The sequence below is a fragment of the Leuciscus leuciscus genome (assembly GCF_965113295.1).
Source record: "Leuciscus leuciscus genome assembly, chromosome: 14".
NCBI lineage: Eukaryota > Metazoa > Chordata > Actinopteri > Cypriniformes > Leuciscidae > Leuciscus > Leuciscus leuciscus.
The window spans coordinates 7,906,059-7,932,005 of record NC_138738.1 but is presented as its reverse complement, the minus strand read 5'-3'; the positions used below and the strand labels follow the sequence as shown (position 1 = coordinate 7,932,005).

The 25,947-nt window shown below is 36.7% G+C and overlaps 2 protein-coding genes across 3 annotated transcripts in view; both read right to left on the bottom strand.

Moving 5' to 3' along the window:
• kcnb1 (potassium voltage-gated channel, Shab-related subfamily, member 1) overlaps window positions 1–9,799 on the bottom strand; it is a 46,328-nt gene extending 36,529 nt beyond the window's left edge. Inside the window, exons 1-3 of one of the 2 annotated variants that reach the window (XM_082189607.1) lie at window positions 8,622–9,799; window positions 7,944–7,998; window positions 5,941–6,602 (exon numbers count right to left, since the gene is read on the bottom strand). In XM_082189607.1, the coding sequence (XP_082045733.1) occupies window positions 5,941–6,516 (576 nt within the window). In that variant the 5' untranslated portion in view covers window positions 6,517–6,602; window positions 7,944–7,998; window positions 8,622–9,799. The remainder of the gene's footprint in view (window positions 1–5,940; window positions 6,603–7,943; window positions 7,999–8,621) is intronic. The other variant, XM_082189606.1, reaches the window with a different exon arrangement.
• A 122-nt stretch (window positions 9,800–9,921) lies between these two features.
• ptgis (prostaglandin I2 (prostacyclin) synthase) lies at window positions 9,922–20,510 on the bottom strand. The gene is made up of 10 exons (XM_082189629.1): window positions 20,358–20,510; window positions 20,118–20,241; window positions 19,011–19,186; window positions 18,416–18,562; window positions 17,352–17,476; window positions 17,018–17,199; window positions 14,093–14,231; window positions 13,507–13,688; window positions 11,150–11,301; window positions 9,922–10,184 (listed from the first exon to the last, which is right to left on the bottom strand). The coding sequence occupies exons 1-10, from the start codon at window positions 20,492–20,494 to the stop codon at window positions 10,040–10,042; spliced, it is 1,509 nt and encodes a 502-aa protein (XP_082045755.1). The 5' UTR covers window positions 20,495–20,510; the 3' UTR covers window positions 9,922–10,039.
• Between the last annotated feature and the right edge of the window lie 5,437 nt (window positions 20,511–25,947).

Genomic DNA, 25,947 nt, shown 5'->3' with positions numbered 1-25,947 from the left:
GTGTATGATGGTAAATTTCTCTAGAGCTCTGCAGTCACATCTCATTTCAACAACTTGCATTGATGGGTCTGAAAAAATAATTACACTACTCTATTCATTAGATTCCAAGACTGCCTAGCCTCCTAAATGCTACAAATCACCTCCTAATGAGGTGTGATAAAAATGATTAATTATATATGCAGAAATATGGGCCTGGTATTAATTAGATGGGGCCCAAGCGCCAAAGAATGTCATCTTAAAAACGACAACACCACAATTTTACTCTCATTGCTCGCTCGGCAATGCATAAATTAAAATGGCACCAGTTAAATGTGTTATCCTTTATGAGATCATGCATAAAGGCACATCATGTGATATCTTTCCTATAAGTGGCCAGTTCAACATGTTCAACAACGACAGACACTTTACTCACCCACTTTCACAAATAAGGTGAACGAGATGCGATAGAAAGGCGATTAGGGCTGATTGCACAATAACAAGCCTCATGGCTTCCTAGCATTCAGATACAAAGCTCACAGAGCATTAGATGATTCATATCACACTGTTGTGATTCTTGATTACATGATTCACAATAAAAAGTTCACATCACAACTTCTGTGTCACAGGTAATTAGGCGATCCTAACCGCAGCAAACCACAGGTTAAGGCCTGCATACCACGACGAGCTTCACGAAGCAGCTGCCGAGATAACTGCAGGACACTTCCTAATAATGCATGAGTGTTCAACTTGCACATCAAAATAATTCATTGTGGTAACAATAGCAAAGCATAATTACAGGCTGTTTTGCTAAATGATTCTTATATGCAGACAATGGAACTGGCAATATTATGTTAACTTCTTATTTATAGAACTATTGGGTCACACTTTAGTTTAGGGTCTAATTCTCACCATTAACTGACTATTAACTTCAGCTTTTGCCTCAATACACTCCTTATTACTGCTTATTAATAGTAAGGTAGTGGTAGGATTTAGGTATTGTGTAGGATTAAAGGATGTAGAATATGGTCATGCAGAATAAGGGATTTCTACGGTGGCCGAGAAGGGTCACAACACAGACAAAAACCACAACAACTACATATTCAGAAAACACCTCCAAATTCAGAAAACACATACAAACGCCACAACAACTACATATTCAGAAAACAACTTCGTCGATTTCACATCACATACGCAGCAAATAGGGAAACGAACTGCAAACTGCAAAGACACAACGGAAATGTTTCCAGGGGGGCCATAATCAGTGACGGCTATAAGAGGTAAGTGTTTCCAGAGCCCGTCTACGGCCTTATTATTATGACAGACTTGTCGATGTGCTCTGATACCGAAGTGGTTTGCAGCACAAAACGGACAGAACATTTCAATCTGAAAAATAAATAAATAAATAGTTCAGATATCAGGACAACAATGTAAAAACGCCGGTAATGCATCTATTTAGTGACCAGAAGCAAGCTAGCCAGCTAGTTTCCAGCTAACAACATTGGCAGAACGTTTAACAATTATCTGCGTGGACTAATACGTTATGGGGACATATGTTGAAAACACACAAAACCACTTCGGTATCAGAGCACATCAACAAGTCTGTAATAATAAAAGAGAAACACTTACCTCTTGTAGCCGTCACTGATTATGGCCCCCCTGGAAACATTTCCGTTGTGTCTTTGCAGTTTGCAGTTCGTTTCCCTATTTGCTTGTGCTGTGAATATTTGCAGCGTACGTGATGTGAAATCGACGAAGTTGTTTTCTGAATATGTAGTTGTTGTGGCGTTTGCATGTGTTTTCTGAATTTGGAGGTGTTTTCTGAATATGTAGTTGTTGTGGCGTTTGTTTGTGTTGTGACCCTTCTCGGCCACCGTAGATTTCTGTGCTTCATAAGCACTAATAAACAGCCAATGCCCTAAATGCATGCTAATAAGCAACTACGCCTAGTTAATATTGAGAATTGGACCCTAAAGTGTTACCAACTATTGTATAGAAGCAATATCACTTATTGTTAAAAAGTGTTTTCTAACTAATATCATATTTCGTTAAAAGATCATTTTGAGTGGAGCTAATATTTTAATATTTACAGTATGTTACACATTACACATACTTCTTGCCATTTATCACTTTCAGCAGGCTACAAACTGTTACACTGTACCTGCTATAGTTATGATTTTGCTACTTGGAACTATTATTAAATTAATCTCTTACTCGTTAACAATGGAGTTTCATATATTACACAAATTACTCATTTTCTGTTGTGTTGACTAAAGGATTAATGAACAGGGTGGAGCTTTAGAAATGATTAGTAGCAATTTCAAATTCATTTCACCTCATCCAGTCCTATCAATTCATACACTGAGATATAAATGCCACTTTTATTATCTGAACTGCAAAGGAATAGATTCCAGCCCTGGTCACAAAAGCGGAGTCTTTCCGTAGTTTTCTATTTTTAGGTTAGACATCCTGACATTAGACACCTTTACAGGCACTAGTCAGATATCTTCATAAATTTTGCATTGATAGAATGGATGGCTTATTATCTGTATCCCTCATAAGAATTAATGTCCCTTGAACATAATAGTAATAAAAATGCAGTAGTATTAACTAGTGAAGGAGAAAGGTTGTCTTTCTCAAAATAAACAGGGTCACCTTCATTCGTTTTTAAAATGCCATATGGTGTTTTAATTTTTTTATAAATCAAAGGCATGATAATAATCATATGACACTTGAACTAGATCTGTGGACATGTCCTTTATCAACTCTCAGGTATCGCAGAAGGCTTTGAAAGCCACCATCTGAGCGCTGCAAGGGCTTTTAGAAGGACAATGGCTGTAAATAACTACATCCAGTAAGTGATTACTTCCTTTTAAACCAAATAGAGACAGTAAATAAGACTGGTGTTTTGTGCATCACTGAGAATCAGGAAACATCCACATCCTCAGGCACAGGGCTGGGTCGGAACTGTGGGTCTCGAATAAACGTGATGCGCTAAATCATAAATGAGATTCTTTGAAAAGAACATTTGCTAATTACTCCGTCTTGACATGTTGGTACTTATAGTCTGAACTCACAGCACCACCTTTAATTGGGATTAATCTTGGGTGATTTGACATTCTTTGCATTTGGTAAGTATTCTAATACCAGCAGTTTGTCTGTCTCCTCCAGGTGCAACACTTACAGCAATACACTCTAGACCACGTCCATTAACTTTTAAGAATTTAGGTTAAAGTCCTTATGAATTTATAAGAGAAATATTTCAGATTTCACTGCATGGCCTTACCACACAATACTAAAAAAAGATTATATTAGACTGCCATCATATAATTTCAAGTTACTATTTCAAATCTAGAATGCATGAGTATATATCACTGTAAGAAAACAATTCATAGAAAAACAGAAAAGCTACTGGCCCTTTTCTGCCTGACATTTTCTCAGACATTTCCTTTAACCCTAAAATGCAACACAATACAATGCGTAATTCAAAAAATGGGGGAAACACCTGTAAAAAAGGAAAACAGAAAATTCTTTCATATTAACCTGTACACTGTTTTAACGATCTAAGCGCATGGTCTAAAGCGCAAGTTCACTTAGTTCACCGAATCCACTTTTGCAAGTTAACGACGGGAAAATGGTCGGCGGTCTAAAAGTCTAAAAGGGTTGTCCCTATTCTCTTAATGAGTATTGGGTGTGTTTTGGGATTTACGTGCGTTAAACCAGAGTCTCATCTCCCATTCTCTTTAAATGGCAGTTGCCAAAACGCCAACAATGCGCCAGAACACACCACACACCTCGTTTTCAGACCGGCACGCCCATGGACGCACAAATGGGCGCAAATGCATTTGCTATTTAAACAACGTGGCACAGGACGTGAAAATGATAACTGCGTCGGACTGAAACTAGCAAAAAACACTTGCATCGCGTTTGGCGCTAAATTGCGCCGGGTGTAAGATAGTGTGTATTATACCACATAGGCCTAGTTTTTCAACGTTTTAAATCACCTAAATGCCAAAGTTCATTTTAAATACTCCTGTGGTGTGAATAATTAATTACTTTTTAATAATTATAAGAGAATTTGAATAATAGAGAACATGTTGTTTAAAATATTTGAACACATCACACCCAAATTCCCCAAATGTATTTCATCATGTTATCTACGCATGTACTCGAATCTGAGGACCTGCACTTAAAATTGCATAGCCTAGATTATAAATGCACAACTCAGATTTACAATGTAGTTAGTCAATAATGGTAATAAATGGCACTGAACATATTACATAATAAATTGCATGTAAAATTGAATTAAAAACAACATTTACTGCTTCAGCATTCATGCCTTGACTGAGGTATCACAGCTTTGACCATGAGGCTTCAATACAAAGTCCTGAACTTAAAGCAAATTGCCACCTTCTGTCTTGTAAACTTTATTAATTAACACTTTTAGAGGCAACTAAATAGATTGGTAATGCAGGACTAAATGCAGATAAGGTGAAGTCTAGCTTTGAAATATGACCGGGCGGTAATCTGCAATGATATGACGGCGGTCTGACATAATCTCATTGTGCGGTAGGGCCATGCAGCAAAATCTGATTTGAGACAGATGTAGACAGAGCCCGTTCGAGTGAGAATGAAGGGGGGAAAGGAGGGGCTGAAAACAGAATGGGACACAAAGTCTCATGGAGGATAATTAATGTGACATTTCCCTGACATTTAGCCAGAGGTGCAGTAAAGGAGCCTGAAGAAAGAGAGAGGGAGGGGGAAGAGTAAAAAGCCAAAAAAGAAGCCTGACTCTTTGTTCAGTTCTTAACTGAATGCAAAAACATGTGTGCACATGTGCCTAAAAACAATGGTCCAGTTTAGCCATAAACCAGTCAAACACTAACTTTGTCCTTTAGTGACATAGGCCTAGTTCTTCCTTTCAAAGTGATAGAGTCATATCTCTGTTGCCTGGTAACAGGAAGGACAGTCTTACACTGAACTGTCCCTCCCAATCCCATGTGACTATATATATAAACACAGGTACGCAATTATAGAATTAGAGCACATTAAATAGATGGCCAACACAGAGTTAGAATGCAAATTTACAGATAAGCATTGCATCTCTCACAATACCATTCGACCAAGATGCTGTTCTTATTAATCCAAGATGTCAACTAAAAAGGATGTAGATCCATAGAGATGTCAGACCTGCAACTATGATCGACACATAGAAGGTCTGAGTCTAAATGTTTACATGGAAATACTGAGTTTTGAATTGTGTGAGAAGCACGAGAGTGCCACTCTGTTGTGATTGATTACAGGACTGAAGCAATTTGGTTAGAGTCCAAAGGCTTGAACTGCACTTTTTACATCTCCCTCTTAAGCTAACTGAGTGTTGATAAATGCTTATGTGGAGTTTTTTTTTACATTTGTTTTTTTCTGATATATGAAAATCTATTTCTGATATCAATAATTAGGAGAGAATTAATAATTCAGATATCTAAAACGGCTTTCTTACCAGTAACAATCACATTCATGATATCAGAAATTAACATTGTCACTAGTAGTGACAATCAAATGATCAATATCAAAAATGAACATTTTTACTAGTAGCAATTCAACTGCTGTCTGATATCAAAAATAAAGGTTTTAACTAGTAAGAATTGTATTTCTGATATGTGAAATTGGAATTCCAACTAGTAAGAAATAAATTCTTGATATCAACAATTTAATTTGAATGGCAGCCTGTGATGACATTTGACTAGTGAAAAGAGTGATGACGTCATTGTTGATATCAAGAATGAACATTTATACTAGTAGAAATGTATTTCCTGATATCTAAAAAATTGCCATTGGTACTAGTAGGAAATCTAATTCCTGATTATATCAAGAATTAGCATTTTAACTAGTGAAAATTTTATTGTTTATATCAAGAACTGGCTAAAAGTCCAGTATCAGTCGGATAAGATGCTGTCAAGTTACCTTGGCTGCTACAGACGAGCCCGGTTTCTCTAGAAGGTCCCACAGTTTCTTCCTTTTCTCTGAACAACACGTATTATCAAATTCTTCGCCCTCCCGGTCCTTCATAGTATCCGCTTCCCGCTTGAGCTCCTCGTTCATCTGCTCTTTCTTTTGGTGGTACCGGGCCTGGCAACACGACTCCAGGTAGATCTCATCCACCCCCCAGTAGTCCAGCTCCATGTTGAAGGACAGTGCGCACATTTCCTCCATCATGTGCAACTTCCCAGTGCGGTAGAAGTTCAGAATAGACGTGAACGCCCCAGGGTGCCGGTCAAAAAAGTACTCGTTGTCGTCCAAGCTGTAGTCGTCGCATATGTCCATGAGTGATTCGTGGGTTTTGCAGTCTCGTAACTTGCCCAGTCGTGTGCGCGGCAGTCGGTCCAGGGTTCTCCACAGGACCTCGTGCGGCAGACCCCCTACGTTGAGTTTGACACGCCGGTAACACGACATGCTCCGGACTATATCCGCAGGCTCCGGGGGCAGAGAGGCCGTCGAGCGAGAGCCAACTTTACTCATTCCTGCGGAGGGCTTATCCATGTTGTTTTTTGCGTAGACTACCCTATGATTTTGGTCATGGGACAGGCGGTACCAATGGTTCTCCGAGCTGTTTCATTCTATTCGGGCTGTTGAATAAAGGAGAAGCAAGACATGAGCTTTAGAATATTGTTTTCTGAAGTTTTATCCCTTCTTCTAAATAAATAAATTCCCAAACAAATTACTAGCATGAGCATATTAAAAGTCTGACTGCTGAACAGGTTAAGGAACCGAAAATCAGAAGAAAAAAAACAGTTATATCTGCGTGACTTTTGATTAACGGTTTGACGCGCATTTTTCGAATCCACAGCGCGCGCCATCCGTGTTGTTCGACTCGAACGAATGACTCTTATGAGTCGGTTCTTTTTAGTGAAACAAAACCATGCAGCAGGACCAGTGTAATCTGATTCCTGCAATACACGTCTTTTATGAGCCGGTTATTTTAATCGAATTAATAATAATATCCACCTTATTTTTCAGATAAGCGCGGGCGCGGCCATTTGTAGGCTAGTTTTAATGTGTCTGGCTTCCGTTGTCAATTTCTTCCATTTAAAAAAATAAATAATCGTAGCTCGTTATGCTACTTGATATTGCAAACTGGTATTTCTAACTATATTAATTTAATATTGTCTTAATTATAAACACGCTGGTTTGTAGCGCAAACAGTTTTACAGTTTACTGCACTTTTATTCTTGTTATTTCCCTAAAGTCTCGCACATTCACAGAAAACACCATACTTCCGCGTTGAAAAATAAGGTAGGTTCGAATCCTAAACGAATGACTCAGTTCGATACTTTTCATTGATTCAGTAGAGAGCACGAACAGTGTGGCTAGAGCCGGGTTTTTTTTTTAGTGAATCCAAACATACAGCTCGTGAACTGCATTTACTTTAAAAAAAGTGTGTAAAAACTAAAGAAGTATCTGTGTAAGCCCACTTTTTGAAAGAACTGTGTTCAATTAATTTCTGCCCTGTTGGCATCTGAAATGATCTCGTATTTTGACTTCAGACTATCGAGGGCAGTGAGTGCAATTCGAAGTTTTAAATATTACCGTTAGGCTACTAAATGAATCTGAAGTAGCATACAACAAGAGAGTGTTAAAGGAGCCGTTAAGGAAGCTGAATCGCAATTATTCAATTCCTATATCCAAAAGCCTTCGAGGTCGCTGTCCACCAACGTGGTGCTGAATCGCCTGCTGCTTTCCTGAACGCTCTCGTCTCTATACACTCACGAAAGGTAACAAACATTTGTATCCAAATATTGGAACGCACGTGATGATCCACCTGTAATCTTTTGAAAGGAACAGGCTTTTTAATCATCAACATCATAGGCTGCGGTTTGAGACTCCCCATATTCCTTTTGCTGTACAGTATTAAAAGACTCCATAAACTATTAAGTAAAAGACTTAAAGGTTATATTTAATTTCCATACCTTGTAACTAAAGAGTTAAGTGTAACGTCGGCTGGAGCCCAACCGTAGCCTACATCTGCAGCAGCAACAACAACATGCAAAATAGGAGGAAAACATGATGACATGATAGACGTTTTGGTTTAGCCTTTAGTACACAATGCGAAGCTAATTAAAATGGATCTTAATGAGCATCGCACGTCTTTTCTTGGATATAATGCTATTATTGCATAAGGCAGTCATCACATCAATGTGTTAATGCAGATGCGCTTATGATATGATTTCATTGATCTCGTGCACTTGAAGAAAAAAAGTGACGCTAAATACACAAAGCACATTATTCGGGACCAACAAATGACATATTCAAAACATTTTGGCAATGTGCTATCATAAATATAATTTAAACGTTGTAGGAGTGGCATCCAGCAGTATTGATCCTGCATCAAAAAATGCATCTTCAGACGTGTTAAAACAACATCATAACCTAATTGCAGCTGTAGTTAATAGTATGGCATGTTCAACTGCATAAAATGCAATTAAATATTATTTATAAAAAGGTTATAGCTCATCTTCACAGCATGTCACACTTTTCCCATTAGGTTTTCGGCAGAAATTTCCAATGTGATCAATAATACTTAAGCATACTGTAAACATATATAAAAACTGGGTAGACTGATACATATCGGTAGAAAGAAAACCCACCTTAATTTGTGAAGACTTATTGCTGACAGCGGTGAGAAATTAAGCATTTAAATGGGCGAAAACGCAGGGACGCCACAGTTTAAATAAGCCAGTACACAGCAGCTCGTTCATCTTCTCCAGACATACACATATCGCGCCGCTCGTGGAAAAATATCAACAAGTCTTGGGGTGAATCCACACTGTTTTCGTTCACTGATGTCTAACATCTCTTGCGTGAAGTCGACAGCTGCTTTCCTTGCAGATGTCTGGCTCGCCGTAGTCTCGCCGCCCAATGGCAGAGAGACGACGCGCTTAACCCTTGCCAGCACCCGGCACCAACAGGCTCTTGGAGCAGCTCCTTGCGTGTCGTTACGAGGAACCTGCGTGAAAATGGCGCCTGGAGATAGGGCAATACCGAAAACTAGCCACTAACTAGTCATATGCGTTAGCTAACACATCAGCTTTTTGGGGCAGTGCTCAAGCAACCTATGAGTCAGCCATAGCTGCAGCTCCCTGAATATGTGAGTTTGATTTAATATTTTACCAAGACGAAGCACAGCAGCGGTACTAAGATGCTCTTGGGTCTCCAATCATTACATTCAAGAAGACCTTATATTGAATTTCAGCAAATAGAGCAACTTATCTATCCTAATTATTTTGAGGGTAAATGTTAACCTTGACAATCTGTTGAGATTGACTTTTCTGTCTTTAAATTATAGTGATGTAGTGTAGATAGGTGCAAGCATGATTTGTTACCTGCATTTAAAAGATTGCAAGAACATGAGAAACAAGTCTTTTCTCTCAAAATAAATGTGATCATTACAGGGTTTTTCTCTAGAAACCTAAATCTAAAACAACAACAACAAAAAATTATATTTTAGAACATATATTAAATTCGATTTTTTTGTTGTTGCACATAATGGATACATTTCCCAGCAAACAGGTGGTTATTGTTGCTATTAAGTGTTTTAGGAGAAAACAAAAATCAAAAGAGGATTTTACCCCGGGGTAACCTATGTTCCTTTGACCTAGTCAAAAGACTGTAGACAGATCGAAGCTTTAACTTTGTTGTATAACAAAGCAGGAATGCATTTTCCTAAATCTGACCATTATTCACTGTAGTAGCACATTTACTTCGGTTTGGCATCATATTGACCCTGACAAACAAAAAAATGCAGAAAATAGAATAAAACATCTGCGAGGTGATATAAAGCAGGTTATCAAAATTAAAATTGCATTAGAAAAGTGATATGGGGTGGGATATTTCTTCCGAAATGTAGAATAGTAAATCCAAAAGAAATCATGAATGACTAAACCAGAGTTTAAAAAAATACAATATTTATTATTGCAATAAGTATTCAAGACATTGCTAAAACATTGTTGTAAAAAAGAATATTGTTATCTGTACAGTTTTAATAAGATTTGGCATATTAGCACGGTCAAGATCTAATTCTGTAGCGGATCTCTAGATCTCCCGCTGGTTGAAGAATGCCAAAGCCATATCGGCTGGGGTCTACCAATGGCAGCGTTGCATTCTTGTTACATAGCTCCAGATCAAATCGAGCCAAGATTGTGAACACAAGCCTAAAGGGATTGGAAAATTAGAAAATAATTCCAAATGTCATTATAAGTTGCTAACAGACAGAAGCATTAAATAGGCAAAAGCTTATGGATGTACTTAGAGCAGGTGTTGATAAAACAAGGACTAAAGGTGTGGTCACAGTGAAATTTTGCAAATAATTTTAAAATTGGATAAAAAAAGATCCATTGATTATTGTCAATAGTCTAGTAATGTATGAAGCACCGTTCATACAAAAGGCACTTTCAAACTAAGCAGCATTTTGTTTGTCAATGCGATGAATCCAAGTAACCAACTTAAACACAAGCAAACTTATTCTCCCTCACACGAAAATCTCAATCGTGTGGATTCCTATTGAAATTATTGGAAAATCTTGCAGAGCAACAGTAAATGTGACTGCACTTTAAACAGGACCTATTATGCCATTTTACAAAGTCTTGATTTTGTTTTTGGGGTCTATTTTAATAGGTTTTCAGGCTTGAGTGTTAAAACCCCCCATTATTTTTCACATATTTGCAGCACCTCTCTTCCCCTTCTGTCAGCAACACGCTGTTTAGTTCCTGTCTCTATGAAGCCCCTCCTTTAAAAAGATTACCATTTTGTTGTGATTGGTCAATGGTCAAACTCATCGAGCACGAGCATGTTTCAGAAATGTCACGCACCTTACCATCACCACAAGTTTCAACACTAAGGCAACTCAACCAGGCCTCGCCCCCCTTTATTTGCTTATGTCTTGGGCATGATTTATTTAAATTTGGAATATTGTGACATGTACGGAAGAAAATTCAGGACTACAATCGAATGAATAACTCCCTTTGGAGTGACTTTGTGCTTTGTAACTTTGCAGACCTTTTTTAATGCATTGCTCAAACAGCAATATTACACACTAAAGAAAGTTGAAAATGTAAAAAAAAAAACAGCATAATGGGTCCTCTTTAAGTGTTGATGTGTTGAATGCTATTATACTCACTCTTTAATTGCACTAACTGCAAATTGCTGTCCTGGACACAGGTTGTCTTTGGTCCCCCAGGGCATGGAGGGATATTTCACCCTCACCCCTTCCTTAAAGAAGTCCTTCCTCTCTGTCCTATCTGCATTAAGGAAGCGGTCAAACTGGAACATCTGTTGCATTACAAAACAGGCAGAGTCAAACATTTTATTATTGTGTCTTTGAGTGTAAAATTAATACAACATAATGGTATTAGTAGCACCTGCCAACAACATTAAAGGGATAGTTCACTTTGAAATTAATTTTTGGTATGTTTTAGCTTACCTCAAGAGCATCCAAGATGTAGGTGTCTTTTTTTCCGCAGTAGTTTCAATTTTGATATTTTTAGGTCAAACCGTTCTTGTCTGTCAGTCATATAATGCAGGTCGATGGTCACTGTCTCAAAACACAAGCACAGAGTCCAAATTAAAACAATTCCCCGTCGTCCAAATTAAACAATTCCCCATCGTAAGTACACATTGATGGCCTAAGACACGAAACGAGCGGTTTGTGTGAGAAAACGAACAGTATTTATATCGTTTTTACCTCTTATACGCAGCCATGTCGAAGTGATCTGACGTGTACGCAGACTGGTGCATAGATATATACACTAGATGTCGCCTTAAAGACATTTGTTCCAATGAACTGCCGTAGACAAGGCGACATCTAGTGTGTATATATCTATGCACCAGTCTCCGCACACGTCAGATCAGATCACTCGGACATGGTTGTGTATAAGTGGTAAAAACGATATAAATACTGTTCGTTTTCTCACACAAACCGCTCGTTTCGTGTCTTAGGCCATCAATGTGTACTTACGATGGGGAATTGTTTAATTTGGACGACGGGGAATTGTTTTAATTTGGACTCTGTGCATGCTCTTTGAGACCGTGACCATAGACCTGCATTATATGACTGACAGACAAGAACGGTTTGACCTAAAAAGATCAAAATTGAAACTACTGCGGAAAAAAAGACACCTACATCTTGGATGCCCTTGAGGTAAGCTAAAACATACCAAAAATTAATTTCAAAGTGAACTATCCCTTTAAGACTGTCTTGATGAAACACTGTAAAGCAAGAAACTGTGCTCATATGATATGTTTGTGAGACATGTCCAATGTTTGCTTGCAGGAACAGCATCTTGCTGTGCTGTTAATCAATTTACTATTAATCAGTATGCTTGACATATAAGCTTGGATCAGAACTGTAGTTCACAGTGCCAACACACAGCACTACGGTGTGCAACGTCAGCATTTTGGTCTACAAAGTGGTGTGAGCGTCTGTTTCTCACAGATAGTAGAAGCAGTGTCTATAAACTGTGGCCCCCTTCCCCCTATTTGTCTTTGTGCCAATGACAGCACTTGAATGGCTAATCCCAGATATTTTACTAGATTAGCCCTTTGACCTGTGCAGAATGTAATCCAAGCTTGATCATAATAGTGGACGTCAATAAAGATAAATAGGTTTAGGTCATGTCAATAAGTGAGGCGTGTTAATAAAGCAATAAGCAATACCTTATCTGCAAAAAAAAAAAAAAAGCAGACAGATCTAAAACAGTCAGTTACGTCTAAAAAATAAGTTAACATTTTAGAAACGTGAACTTGACATCTTGATCCTAAGGAAAGTATAGAATAAGATTAAATTAAATAAAATTTTGAATTATATTTAAATTTTGAATTAAATATATTTTTTGTAGTTGGTCTTCCTATATGGGTGCAATGTTATTAAATTAAAATAATATATTAATTTAACATACTTTTTTTTATATATTTAAATTTCCCCCGCATTTTCTAATTGGTACTTAAAACTCACCAACTGGATGTGGTTGATAAGGTGTTAAATTAAATTCACATATATTCCTTTCATTTTATAACAATTATTTTATTTTTCATTTTCTGATTGGTACTTGCCCATGAAAAAGTCACCAACACGATGCAATGGTGTTGCTGTGTGATTGTTAAGGTGTTTGAGTTGTTTTTAAACATGTTCCAAGAGTGTTGTAGGCGATTTCTACTTGGTTGCTGGGGTAGCCTACTCTGGCTTGCTCTGGGTCAAAACATTTGAAAAGAGCCAACCACCAAGTCTCTATTATATTCTAGATGTGGCTTGGTACCTTTATGTGAGTCTATAAAAATGTTTAGGCTGTAAAATAAAGCAGTGTAAGCGCTTGAGTCTATTTCAAATGCACCTATTTTTGATAAAGTGAAAATCAATACACATTTAAAATTGATCTCAAATCTCGCACAGATTTTCTACAGGTAATAAATGATTTCTCCCCCAAGTGAATCTCATCTTTCTGTCTGATTGAGTTCAGGAAGTGGAATCTGAGAGTGCACCTCTGGCTGTTGGTGGATCTGCGGGTCCATTTGAGGGCTGATGAAGGGGAAAACGCACAGGCGATCGCCCCGTCGGAGTTGGTATACTTGGCCATTGCTTAAATGAATCTTCTTATCTTTCATCACTTCTCTAGTGATTAGAGCAGCTGCTGTTAGACGCAGAGTCTCTTTAAGAACACTATCTGTAAAAACAAGTGACATTTAAAAAAAAATATTTTAATTTTAAATGGAATTGGTTTTGTAATTCCCATCTTGAAATATATATAAGCACATGAACACACACACACACACAAATATTAAGCTGTAAAATATAAATATAATTAAATACAAATATTGTGCTGTAAAATACACATATATATTTACAAACTTTTATGTTAGTGACACCCCTAATATATATATATATATATATATATATATATATATATATATATAAGTTTGTAAATATATAATATATGTGTATTTTACAGCACTATATTTGTATATTTATATACACTTACATTTTAATCCAGGATTCAATGGCAGAAATCGATGTGCATATACACAAGACTTTCTATGGATGATAAGCTATCTCACTGATGTGACCTACCAAACACTGGAGTGTTTTTCTGTCTCTCTTCTGGACGGAGGTGTTTTCCACCTTGAATTTCCTCTCTCACAGCCCTCAGCGCTTCAGGGTGGGTGAGTAAGCAGCCCAGTAACCAGAATGCAGCGGGACCTGCGTTCCCCTGAGGACATTTACATACCTTAAATTACTTTCAAACCAACCACTAAAAAAGGTTCTTTGACACTTCTGACACTGAATATTTTTTACATCAAGAGTCTGGCTTTACTTGATCTAAAGTAAACTTATTTTAATTACCTGAAAACCAAGAGAGAGTCACCTGACACACTGACATGTAACAAGATGTATGACATTTTTATATAAATATACAGCAGGGTCTAACCGACAGCATATTGCTTCCCCATAAGCGGTTTTATATCAATACTGCTGTCAGTGTGTGCAGAGCAGTGCTGTTAAACCTGTCATACAACAATTGCTGTGGGTTCAGAGAGACTCCGCACTGACAGTCAAGGTCAATGAGGGATGAAGACTCTGAAACAGACTGTTAGGTGAATCTGTCTGTCAATAAACCTGACAAAGCAAAGCACTAAGAAATGCTTTCTATGTGAGGACATTCCTATGTGATTACCATTACTTTTGAACTACATACAAAAGTTTGCGGTCAGTAAGATTTTTAACTGTTTTTGAAAGAAGTCTCTTATGCTCACCAAGGCTGTATTTATTTGATCAAAAATACAGTAATATTGTAAAATAGAATTACAATTTGAAATAACTGTATTCCTGCAATGGCAAAGCAGTCTTCGTTGTCACATGATCCTTCAGAAATCATTGTAATGCTGATTTGGTGCTCAAGAAACATTTCTTTCTATTATGAATGTTAAAAACGGTTACGCCGTTTAATATTTTTGGTGGAAACCGTGATAATTTTTGTACATTTACAGATACATAAATGTACATTTATTAGCATTTATTTGAAATGGATTTTTTTTTAGTAATACAGTAAAAGTCTTTATTGCCCTAGTGCATTTGCTAGGGCATTGTTGGGTGGTTCCAACACCTAGGGTGTTGTGGGTAGTTTCTATGATAAAGGCCCATTCACACCAAGGACGATAACTATAACGATAAAGACATAATTAAAAAAAAAAAATCTTAACGTAAAAGGATAGCAGAGTCCACACCACAACTATATTGATAACGGCACAAGGAAATAATATTGTTGGAATCACTTTCACAACAATATTTTTCCAGCTAATGAACGACAAAAACATTGACAGCCAATCAGAATCAATCCTGCTTGAAAGAGCTTAAGCATTTAAAGCAGCAAAACTGCAGCACGTGCTTATAATAAACAACAAAGTTCGTTGATGTGGACGCTAATATAGTTATTGTTATAGTTATCGTTCTTGGTGTGAAAGGGCCTTAAGTCTTTTATATTCAATTTGATTGATTTGTCTCTTTCTTCCTTCAGTGGGGGAAATTTTAGGCCTTATTGCTTAGAAAAGTAATAGCACACTTCTCTTCAACCAGCTACATTATGTTTTTACAGAATCATTCATGTGCAAAACACAAACTATAGGGGATGGGTTGTGTGCCAAAGCTTAATACGTATGGCTAGGAATTAACCTTAATCCCTAACCCTAAATATGAGCAATAGTATTATTAGCAAGCACCACAAAGTATGCAGTGAAGCTATTTCTCTTTAGTTATACTGCTCTCATGTGGTTATATTAAAGTACTGCTGCATGATGGCTTAAACAATGTATATCTATGCTCAAATTTAAAAAGGAATAGTTTGTCATTCTAAACCCATCTTACACCCCCTTATGCACGCAATAATTCTGTCAAACTTAGGGAAATATGAACACCTCCTTTGCATAATTCCCTTCAGTTACAATAGAATCATTCAGCAAATGTTGTTTGGCCTCAGGATGTAGCGTTTCAGGTGTGCTCTGGGCAGCTTGTCAAATTTTGTGTTCATGTACTCTGGAAGTGTCAGGAACTCGAGTGAAATTACACACTTGTACATTCCACAGGTAATAGGCTCTTTTGTTTGCAGTAAGATCCCAACGAGTGCAAAAGCGCCTATCCCTGTGGCAACTTCAAGGTGTTTGTATTTCACCACTATGTAGTCATGAATGATTATGAATGATATCATTCAAAACAAATTCTAAAAGGAATAGCTCACCATAATAATGTTCATGATGAAAAACTACTACTTTACCCAATAGTTCATGTTATTCCAACCCTGTATTATTTTTATTTTTTTCAGTTTTCTAAGTAAAATACAAAAGGAGATCTTCCATACAAGGAAATGAATAGTCATTTAAACTGCCAAACTCAAAAATAGACAAAAAAGCACCATAAAAGTATCTATATTTAAAGTCTTCTGAAACCATATGGGGTTTATTGTTATGGAAAATAACAGGGAATTGAGGTATACTATTCTAAAGCTAAAGAAATGCTGTTCTTTTGAACTTTCTATTCAACAAAGAATCCTGAAAAAAAGTATCATGGTTACCTAAAAATATTAGGTAGCTCAACTGTTTACAACATTAATAATAATAATACATGTTTCTTAAGCACAAAATCAGCATATTTAAATGATTTATAAAGGATCATGTGACACTGAAGACTTGGGTAATGATGCTAAAAATTCAGCTTTGCATCACAGGAATAAACTACATTTTGAAATATATTAAAATAGAACCGTTATTTTAAATTGTACAAATATTTCACAATATTACTGTTTTTGCTGTATTTTTAATCAAATAAATGCAGGCTTGGTAAGCATAAGATACTTCTTTCATAAAACATCGTAACTTTTGAATGATAGAGTATGTTTACTATTACAGAATGTGTTCTTGTAACTATTTTGCAATGCATTTGGATTTTTTTGCCAGTATGTGTTGTGAAAGGACAACTAAGTGATACAGACAGGGAGAAACTCACCTGTGTGACCCATAGCTGAAGCAGCATTGCTCTCCTCTGAGTCTCAGTATCAAGGCCTTCTTTCTGAAGTTGCTGTACATAGTCTCCCAACCATGACTGGTGTTTTGGTTTTCTATCTAAACATTGTGGAGTCAGGCATTTCCACAGTTTTTCTCGTGCTGAGTTTGCAATTTGTTTCTCCGCTAATGAATGCATACAAAAAAAACACACACAAAAAAACACAGGATAGTTATGTAATTATCGTCTAATGAAAAATGTATTTACAAAGAAAAAATTATGTAAGAATGAACATCTGTTTTTCTTACCAATTTCTTTCAAATGAAACTTGCATTACCTTTGTTTACAGTAGTTCGAGCCAGTTTAGGTAAAAGCTTGTCAAACCGGCGAAACTCCTCGTAAACTTCTGTTAGTGCTGCACTATTGTTCTTCTCTACTCCGAATACAGTGAGATAACCAGTCCTGCAGAGGGGAAAAAATACAGGAAATGATTGGTATGAGGATATACAGCATACATAAAAAAAAAAAAAAACCTAGAAAGCCGATTAAGTGGGCCTTAATTGTTTTGCACTAAATCCAGTTTTTCGAGACTGTTAAAACAACATTTAAGCATCTGATTGGTCACCATTGTCACAAAATGCCACGTTTTACTGCATGACCTAAAGGCATATATGAAATAATCAAGCTGCACCTTGTGGAGGCATGACAGTCTTACCTGTACAATAGATAGTGATAATTATTGTGCCAGCTTTTGGGTGGGACAGTTTCTGCTAGTTGATGGGTCTAGAATGATTGCCAAATCAAGTATTTAGCCAAGCAGTGTGCAGGTGAAGCAGTTTTTCACAATGACAGTGCAACGGATCTGTTGTGTAACTTACAGATTTATACAGAAAATAAAATGAGGTACAAAATTAAGCACTTGCTATAATAACGACCATAAATATGGTTATCAGGGCCATTGAGATTTACTACAAACTTAATCAAGTTTTAGTTTTAGAGTGCATTTTCAACATGCTTCCTGCTGAGTTCAGCTCTCAATGCTTGACAAAAATAGTATCTCTACTTGCAGCTGTGGTTCTGCTACATGTAATCTGCTGATCATTTCACAAGGCTTGTGGTGTTTTTTGCAAACGTTGAAAACGCAAGAAGCAGGTCAATGGAATAAAAAAACAAACACATTTAAAAAAAATTCAACTTCTCTTAACTTGAGCAATATTTTTTTTTAGAACACTGTGTGATGCGCAAGACGCGCGTGTAATGGTTAAAGACATCCGTCTAGTTCATGTTCACATTATAGAACAATGGAAAAGTTGCATAGAGGAATGGAAAAATGTGTTCCGTGTGGACGGCCACTTATAGTCTTAAGGGTTTCTAATATGTTGATTTTAGAGGTTGACATACTTGAAGAGCAAGCTGTAGCAAAAATTAAAGAGTCCATCTTTTTTCCACTCAGATTTCTTAAGGTCTTTTTCTGAAGAGTCCATGATCAGGAGGAGGTTGTTCTGCATTGAGCTGCAGAGTTGAGTCAAAGCGGTCCCCTGAAAATACCTAGTCAAACACACACAAACACAAACTGTATATGTAATTGGTTCAAATTAATTGATGTTTCAGCTTTCATATTTTTAATCTTATCAAAAAATCTATTTAGCATCTTAAAAAATTGCTTAGTAAAAACTTGCTACTGCCAATACATACATGGCATGTTGCTACTGTACAAAACATACATGAACTAGCCATAGCAGATAGCAGGTGGAGCTGGGGAAGGTGGAGGGTTTTTAAAAGCGCACTGCAAACTGCTACAGCAAACACTGACCAAGTATTTGAAAGTTTAGCAGCAAGCTCATTGGCTACTGTACTGATACAGCAGGAACCAATCAGCTGTGCCCTATTGAAAACGATGCCTGCACCATTCTAGAGTTTCATGGCAGAACTTTGTATTTAAAGCAAATTCTCAAGATTACATTAGTTCAGAAAGAGCGACTTATCAGAAACCTACATCTCTGCTCTTTCCTTCTCAGATTCAGGGTTGTGATTGGGCAGATTTAGGCTGAAGATTCTCTTCATTAGGATGTGAGCATAGCCAGTCTGGTCAAGCGTGATCACATCTGACAGGACTTCATCATAGCAGTTAGAGTCCAGCAGAACAGTGATGTATTTTCCTGCTGCACGCACCTAGTTCACATTAGATCAGTGTGGTTAGTGCTAGATATGGAAGTAAGCTGACACAGGAAATGTCATGAAATAGAACAAGATTGTTATCTTAAAAAACCAACCTAATACATGTATGTAAAATCTAGATAAAGATTTATTAAGAAAACAGCCATATAAGGATAGTTTATATGTAAAATACATAATTTTTGAAAAAGTCACATTTTTGTAAATAAGGCGAATTATCACAATTGCTAATATATTTATTAGCCTATATTTGCAACAACATGTCTAGTTATTTGAACCTTACATTTCGGAATTAAGATTCTACAAACCTATATGATTTCATTAGCCACATGACACGTTGCATTTATAAAGTGTAATGTTAGGATTATAAGAAGCTGTAATTGTAAATCTTAGTTTTTCAGGTGACAAGTCAGCAATAAAGACCCTGTGTGTCATTGTAGCTATAAAATGTACATGTAAACTGTATTTTAAGGTTCACTCTCAGAAAAAAAAGGTACAAAAGCTGTCACTGGGGCTGTACCTTTTTAAAAGGTAAATTTTTGTACCTAAAGGGTGCATATTGGTACCTAAAAGGAAAAAAATAGTACCTAAAAGGTACAAAAGTGTACCTTTTGAAAAGGTACAGCCCCAGTGACAGCTTTTGTACCTTTTTTTCTGAGAGTGTTGTTGATTGGATATTTACCTAAAACTATTAAAAACAGCATTTTTCTAATTTGACCTTTGATCAGTTGAGAGACTACGTTAAATATTTGAATTTTTATCTATTTAAATGAACTTTAAAAATGCTAAAACGCGATTAAAACTGAGTAAAATGCTAACCTGTATTCCCTGTTATTCGTCAGCAGCACATTAACAGAACAAACGCCCCTTTTGATAGACTGCTGTTGTTATTTTACTGTACGAAAATATGACAAGAACAAGAACTCACTGTAAAAATGTCTCCGTGCTTCTGTTTCATCCGAGTCAGGAATTTAGCAGCATCTTTTCCAAACTCAAGCGCGTGACCAAGCCAAGGAATCATTCCTTTATCAAGAGGAGGTTCATTTCTTCGTCTGCAAAAACGACATGTTTAATTCGTAATTGTTTGAGATGTATATTTAAAAACAAAGTTTAATTCTCTTTGAAAGTATCGTTCGTCAGACTCGAGAGCTGGTCTGTCTGGACTCACCTTGTGCGTCTCGCGTACAAAAACAGAACCACGAGTCCCAGCAGGAGAAGCGCAGTCCACATCATGATGACGAGTGTGCCTGATCTACTGCACTGCTTTCCAGAAGTTAAATACTCAACTGAAACCAACACTAACATACGTCACTCGTCACATCACATCTCATTACGAAATTCACAACTTTGGAAGCGGTGGGCGTGTAAATCTCTAAATATGACTTAACCTGACGATGACATCTACTGTCTGTCACGACAGTTTCAGTGGAAACAACACTGTTCGTCACGATGATTAGCGATAAAGCGTTCAGATAAAGCAGATCAATACCTACTTTAAACTTATCATAAACACGATTTCATCAGTTTGCGAATTAGGCTACCTATGCAACGACGTTTTATTAGTTGTCAGATTTTTAAAGGATTTTTCTGTTGTCGAATCGGTGTTCATCTCACATTTGTTTTCATTTTGCCTCCTTTACGTCGTTATTCGTTAATATTAATAAGACTTTAGGTGATGCACGATATAGGAATATTAAAATGGCACTAGTAACATATGGTAGGCTAGGCTACATGTTTTGCCAAATGTAGCCTAAGCTATTCTAAATGTAGGATATTGCCCAAAACCATTGTTTCAAGGTCAAGAAGTCTAAAATGAAGAAGTTACACAAATATTTAGCAACAATTCATGACTTCTCAGCAAATGAATCATCACTAAATGGAATGTCAAACAAAACAAAACCTTCCACATAATTTTCTTGTAGTTTTCTCACTTATGATTTATTGACAGACACTCTTATATTTGATAAATGTTTGCTATGGCTTCTTCATTATATTCTGGAATTAGTCTATACTTGGGTATAGATGTGTGTATAATAATGATCAGACTTCACCTAGTGAATATGGGAAATCTTTGACATGAATCATGTTAGGTGTATCTTTTATTGTCCAGCCATTTTCAGAGATTAAGGGTGTGTGTGTGTTGTCTTCATGTTCTATCTACTGATGACGAAGTTCATCATTGTAGATGTGTTTGCTAAATGACAGGTGGGGCATTTTAACGATTCAACTTGATCTGTCTTTCATCTGTCTAAATGTAGGACTGGATCTGTTCTACTCAATTTGCTTTATGGGTATCTAGATTTATTAATACAACCTACAAGTAACAATAACAGTTTTTCATAATAATTATATATATATATATATACCTGTAAGTATATCCAAAACAGGGAACCAGGGAACAAAATGAGTGCACCAAACATAACATCCATGTAGGACAAGACGTGACAAGGAACACACACACAAAAAAAAAAACACAAGGGGTAATTGCCAAACAAGACACACCTGGGAAAAATCAAAGAACAAATCAAAAAGAAAAACTACAAAGGACTACAAAACATGGCGCAGAACAGGACATAACATAAAAGTCCACACAAGACCAGGAGAACACATGGCGGGAAGCCTATACAAAAAAGAATATATTATAAATATTCATAAAACAAAGAAACAATAAATATAAATACAAATTTAGAGAGTAAACAATCAAAATTACCATTTTAAATCTAAGACAAATGCTTGTCAATTTCTGACTGTCTACTCTAGGCTAAAGCAAGAGGCTAAATTCTTTACCAAGAGTATTTGTAACAAAGCTCATTGTCAGTGAAATCAAAAGCTTTTACATGAGGATTATGCCTATTCAATTTCCAAGTCTTTAGAACAGAATGGCTGACTACAAAGTTGATAAGCTGTTAAAAAAGCATTGCAGCATTAAACAGTCCATAAGGTGGCGACTGAGTCACACTGACAGGCTACTGAGCTTCTAGTCCAATGTTCTGCTATGACAATTCTCCGAATGGTAATTTGAGAATTTGTGTTAGAAAGAATTATATTGTGCTAGTTACATTACAGGAAGAAAGAATGAACTTTGTGGTAATTTATCAATACGCCTTCCTATGGTATACTTGCACAACTACTTCCGCGTTCTAGTTAGTAGTAGGCCTAAATATCGGGAGTTTCTAGTTAGAGCGTTCAGCGCACCTACATGAGAATGCAGATTATCACTGTTTTATGGCTGCGATTGATTAAAACAATGATAAATGATCTCTGTATTGATTATCTTGAGCCTGCTGAAATGTTCCTATAAATATATTTTCTTTCCAACTGTGCATTATGAAAAATAAATAGATAAATACCACAAGCTGCAGCAGTTCTATTATGCTCGTCTTCTCATTAACAGTTTTTTTTCTCTTTCTGACATTTCATACCTGTTGGGTTTACATTTTTAAATGAAATTGACTATTAAAAGGATTGCTTGTGTGTGCTGGTGTTTATTCCAGTCTTTTAAAATAGTTGAATGAATGAATGCTCCCGAGGTGCCTGTAACGATGCTAAATAGGCTAGGCTATTTAATCACAGCGTAGAGGAGAACGACAGTCAACTACTTCGAATATTAAAGCATTTTGGACTAACATGTAAATAGTGAAAAGATTGACATTGAAAAATGACAATGGTTAAAATATATAATACAAATAAATAAATGTTCGTTGTTATAATAATAACTGATGTTATGCATCTGTTCTTTACACTTCAGCGTCGCGGTCACTAGTTTAGACGAATACTAACGGTGGTGAAATAATGGCGTATTTTAATACCCGCTGCTTTCTCAGATCGGCTTGGGTTGGATTAATAGAACATGTTCTGATAAGTTTGGACAATTCTGCACACAGTAAACATCAGAATATCCCTTCTCCTGTCAATAAAAATTGCCAAATGTTTTAATCTTATTGAGGACACTCATTTTAGTTGGCGTTTGTTCAACTCATTGACCACAGCACCAGGCTACATTGAAAGTAAATATAACCGGAAATAAGTGAGATGTACTATTTCCAAACGGAAGTGCATCGCGAAGCTCAGTGCAAGTGGTCCATTACCTAAGTGTAATTGAAGGAACTTAGTCTGGACTGAGGGTCTCTGGAGTATGGTTGTAATGACAATGACGATGGCTGTTGTTAATGTTTTTGTGTTTTTTTGTTTTGTTTTGCTGTTAACTTCTACAAGCATGAAATATATATATATATATATATATATATATATATATATATATATATATAAAATTACCTAAGTGTAATAGGTAGGGGCAGAGCCGGCTCTGGGTAGGGGGAGACCGCAGATGGTTGTAACATGGGGAGAGTTGTAACGCCATAAATTCCACCAATTAGGGATAAGATAGGAGTCATGTGATCACTTCAGTATTTTCCTACTTCCTCCCCGATCCAGCATGGTGTCAGTTGACAGAAAAGTGTTCGTTTTTACACGAACCCGTGTGTATATGCCATCAAGAGCATGCCAAACCTGTAAGTGCCAGTGTAACGAGAATCTCAAGCCCACGTTAGCCAATCAGAATCCCGAAAATAGCAACAACAGCAACGAATCACTTCCTCTTTCTGGTCGCACTTTTGACGCAGGTGCAAGTTCTATCGCATACTGTGACATCGGCTGCTTAAAACTCAGTTTTTCTCAGTTTACATGCAAACGTGCAAACAAAGTTTTCCAAAATCTCCACTCTGGCCGGAGTTTTTTAGAAAGATTTGTTTTCAGAGGCGAATTCTCTGTTTGCTTGTAAACGAAGGGCACAAACGAAGGGAAATGTCTCAGTTTTTCAAAATAACCATGTACGTGTAAACGGGGCCTTATATTAGATTGAATAGTAGTTTCTTCGGCAATACATGATGCATTTCCCCCCTGCTAATTTCAAACCACTATACAGCTAGCTAAACATTAGCTGACTGGTATGGGGTGGGTTGTAACACTTATTTAAAAAGTGTTACAACCACCCCCTTACTAAGAATATAACTAAGAATTTTCTTGATTTAAATGTTTTTAAAGAATGAATAGGACATGGAAAAGAAAGACTGACAGAGGTGTCTCTGCCAGTGTTTTAAATAAAGTGGTTTGCATGGAGCTATTTAACAACTCAAAGCCAAAGAAGGTTTGGGTGAAATGCGCCCTATGCAGTTTCTCGGACCATCAACCCTGCACTCCAGGGTTACCAGCATCATTCATCTGTCAGAGCTGTGACTCTGATTAAGAATATACACACACTCACACGCACATTGACATGTTATTTTTTGTTAGACTTAAAGATGTACAAAGATTTGAATTGGTTCCATTTGTAGTAAACAAATGTGAGTAATGATTTGTATAAAAGTTTGAGAACTCAAGCTAAAAAAATCAGCGAGTTTTAGGTGCTGAAGCAAAAAGTGTTACAACCATTCCCGGTCTCCCCCTATTGAAGAATGTAATTTTAACTCTTTCCCCACCAGCGTTTTTATTTTTTAAGTTGCCATGCAGACACCGCCAGCAATGTTAATCTTTTTCACAAAATTCCATGGCCCCCAGAATATTTGTTGTATGAATAACATGCAATAGGCTACATCAAAAGAAAAAACAGAGCATCTGCTTTTAAACAACAGCAACAAAAAGACCCCGTTATAGCTTCATGCATTCTTTTTTTTATCAACACTTGAATATGGGTAAGTTTCATAAAAACTACAACAACAACACCGTTCATATCATAAGGAATGCTTTTATCGCTTGTTTCTGCTCCTTTTTAGCACTTGTTTTGATTGGAGATTCTCTACTCTTTCAGAAGTTGTGTAATAGCGACCCCCACTGTATTCTATTGGAGAGTTCTGTCAGTGGCGGAGAAAGAGTTAAAGCCACAATATGTACGATTTTTAGATTAATTTTAGATATCTAAAAACCAGAACAATGTTATATATTTTGTTGCCTTGTGTAGGCTACTTATGTCCCAAATGTTTCCAACAATGTTTAAATCCAGAGAAATCAGCTATTTTAACCAGTGTAACGGGCCGTGTAATTTCGTCGACTGTCAATGACGTCGTATTCACGTTACCCTCGATTTCTGGTTTTACTTCCGTAGAAACCATGGAAACACCTCTTTAATATATTATGTGTTTTATTAGACAGGTGAGCAGCAGTTTGGATACTTTTATCAGCAGAAAATGTATTGTTATATAGCTCGTTCTCTCTAAATCATTGTTTTCTTGATTTTCCACGAGTAGCATGTTTGTACCATGCATCAAAGACAACACTATTTGTCAATTATCTAACATAGCTTAATCAGAAAGAGCTTTATTTGTGGCAAAAGTAATACAGCATTTTCTCCACCATACAATATATTTAAAAATGAATTGCATGCCATTTAGCAACAAGGCATCCAGCTTTTATTAATATGATATTCTAATATCGATCTAGCTTGCTGCAAAGTATAAGTCATACCTGCCTCCGAGCGAACGCACAGAGTAACGTTACAACATAACTTTCAACACACTCAAATGTATTTTAATATTATTGTTTTTTGACCAAACAAAACAGCGCTGCGTTACCCCAAAATTAGTAATTAGTTATTCAGGACTTGCGGGCAGCTGTTTAATTAGAATGAAATAAAATGAAGGGATCAAATGTAACTGTAACAAAGTTCAAGTTCAGGGAAGAAGGAGCTCGGACGTTAAACGTAACTTTAAACATAAAATAAACAAACTACAAAATGAAGTGTGGCAGTGCCCGACTGTGGCATA

Coding starts and splice junctions, on each gene's coding strand:
- ptgis (XM_082189629.1), bottom strand. CDS start 20,494: ATGTTAGTGTTGGTTTCAGTTGAGTATTTAACTTCTGGAAAGCAGTGC. Junction 17,477..18,415: donor TGCTACAGCTTGCTCTTCAA/GTATGTCAACCT, acceptor TCCCCTCTGCAG/GACTGGTTATCTCACTGTAT. Junction 13,689..14,092: donor GAAAAACACTCCAGTGTTTG/GTAGGTCACATC, acceptor TTGTTTTTACAG/ATAGTGTTCTTAAAGAGACT.